Below are 2,500 nucleotides of genomic sequence, written 5' to 3' on the forward strand. Positions count from 1 at the left end.
GCTGGAAACGGGTCAATTCACGTCTCATTTTTTTCACTCTTTATACACTAACGCGCCCTAATTTAACAGTGAACAAGAAGTTACTCAGCTTTGGCCTAAAAATGAGTAATTTTGTAGTAAAAAAAATAATAATTTCGGGTTAAAACTGTCCAGGCTACTTAAACTTTTGAAAAAAAATATACCAAAGCCACGGTATAATTCTTTTTTTCTGTTACCCTTTCCGCTCCATTTACTCAAATTGCTACATTTATTAAATTTACACTAGTTATTCCCTACATTAAAATACAATTTTACACGATTTGCTCAATTTGTACAAAATAAAGAAAGATTCAAAATTCGTAACTCAAACGATGTACGTGAAACATACCGATTTTTTTGTTAATTCGCATAAAAGCTACACTGCAATCGCACACGGGTGAAAATAACAAACATTTCACTCACTTTATACTCGTTAAACTCAACTTAAAAATCGCAACTTCAATATTCTACTCAGTTTACACATGTTACACTCCAAAAATAATGCAACAAGTCACTCAATTTACGTAAACTAAACCGATTTCCTCATTCGCAATCATGCAACAACTCAAACTAATTATAGTTGCTTTCCGTTACTCACAAAAAAATTATTCGTACACTTTTCAAGTCGAAAATAAGACCGAGTGTGCAATCTAGTCAGTTCAGTTCAAAAACAATAAAAACAATTTAAAAAATCATCCGAACAACGAAAGCTAAGAGCAATAACCTCCGTTTTTTTTCTAAAACGACAAAAACGAAAAAAATAAAAAAAATAAGCCCCGATTTTTTGTTTTCCTAAAACGCCAAAATTTTGCAAATAAGCTGCACGGTGGCAATATGTCGTACATTATTCCATCTTTTTGTATCTATTTTTGGCCTAACAAATTGGGGATTCTTATGATCGTGTAATAGGGGAATTAATTGCACCCTTGGCCTAGTTTCCATTTTGTTTGGAATTCTGAAGGATTTGACAGATTATAGGTTATAGGGCTTATAGGTGTAAAATGAGATACATATCATCTTAGCATAAACGTAACCTAAATTAACATATATACATACAAACATACATACATAATTATATACATATATATACATCCATATACACATACATACGTATATACATACACACATACATATATACATATATATATATACATATACATATATATATACATACATTATGTGTATATATATATATATATATATATATATATATATATATATATATATATACACTTAATTCATAATTATAAATATATGCATACATACATATACATATACATATATATAATATATATATATATATATATATATATATATATATATATATTATATATTCATACATATATACATCCATTTATGTATACATCTATCCTTACATACATACATACATACATACATTTAACCACTAGTATCTTCATATGGCAACAAAATATACAATGTGAATGTTATGAATTACATAGAACTTCTTTGAAAATACAGAAAATTTGAACACTAGACAATTAAAGCAAATAACATTGTAATTCATAAAACGCTGGAGAAGGGAACACATAATACACCTGACAACATATAACACCTTACAACACATCATCACAAGGATGTTGTGTATAAAATAAGTTAATCACAAAAATAATAAGAATAAATAATAATCCACGGACAACAGCCACGTACAAAAAAAAAGAAAAGAAAAAAGAACAGGAATTCGAACCAGACAACAACAATAACAATAATAAAAAACACACACCCAATAATATCAACAACAACATCAATAATAATAATAACAATAATAATAAAAAAAAAACACTCACCAGATCCTGACACAGCTCGTTCTTGAGCTTGAGCTTCTCCTTAAGGGTGACGCACTCGAGGTCCTTCTCCTGCACGTGCCTCTGGAGGGTGTGGTGCTGGCGGGTGAGTAGCTCCAGGTCATCCAGCTGTTGCTTCAGGGTACTGTTCGTCTCTTCCAGCGACGCCAACCGCGCCACGTCCGCCTCGCCTCGAGTGAGACCCTGGGAGAGAGAGAGAGAGAAAGAGAGATGAAGCCTCCGCCAACTCCTAAAAATTCAAGACACGAAATACATGCGTTTACCACAGTTAAAAAGAACAAAGGTTGAAGCTGATGGACTAGGGGATACATTTTCTAGTAAAGGATGGTATTGCTGGTAAATCCTTATATTCCATCATAAATCAGTATAGAAATATAGTTCATCACTAAATCCAATCACCTAATCCTTAGGCCATAGGCATCCCACCCATAAAGTATCATCTCAATCTGTCCGGAACTCAACACTCAATCCTGAAAACTAACCAAGAAGCCAACGTGCACACACGATTACATAACCCATCCTTTGGCGGAAGTAACTACACGTAACAGGAAAGAACAAGAGAGAGAGAGAGAGAGAGAGAGAGAGAGAGAGAGAGAGAGAGAGAGAGAGAGAGAGAGAGAGAGAGAGAGAGAGAGAGAGAGAGAGAGAGAGAGAAAGAG

General features: G+C 33.0%; 1 protein-coding gene across 1 annotated transcript in view; it reads right to left on the reverse strand.

Annotated features, from left to right (window-relative positions):
- Positions 1-2,500, reverse strand: part of LOC122248652 (uncharacterized) — a 320,581-nt gene that overhangs the window by 182,549 nt on the left and 135,532 nt on the right. The window contains exon 7 of the mRNA XM_086544744.1: positions 1,824-2,024. Within this exon, the coding sequence (XP_086400870.1) occupies positions 1,824-2,024 (201 nt within the window). The remainder of the gene's footprint in view (positions 1-1,823; positions 2,025-2,500) is intronic.

This window comes from Penaeus japonicus, unplaced genomic scaffold (assembly GCF_977035675.1).
Source record: "Penaeus japonicus unplaced genomic scaffold, GWHDUDI00000001_assembly GWHDUDI00000002, whole genome shotgun sequence".
Lineage (NCBI taxonomy): Eukaryota > Metazoa > Arthropoda > Malacostraca > Decapoda > Penaeidae > Penaeus > Penaeus japonicus.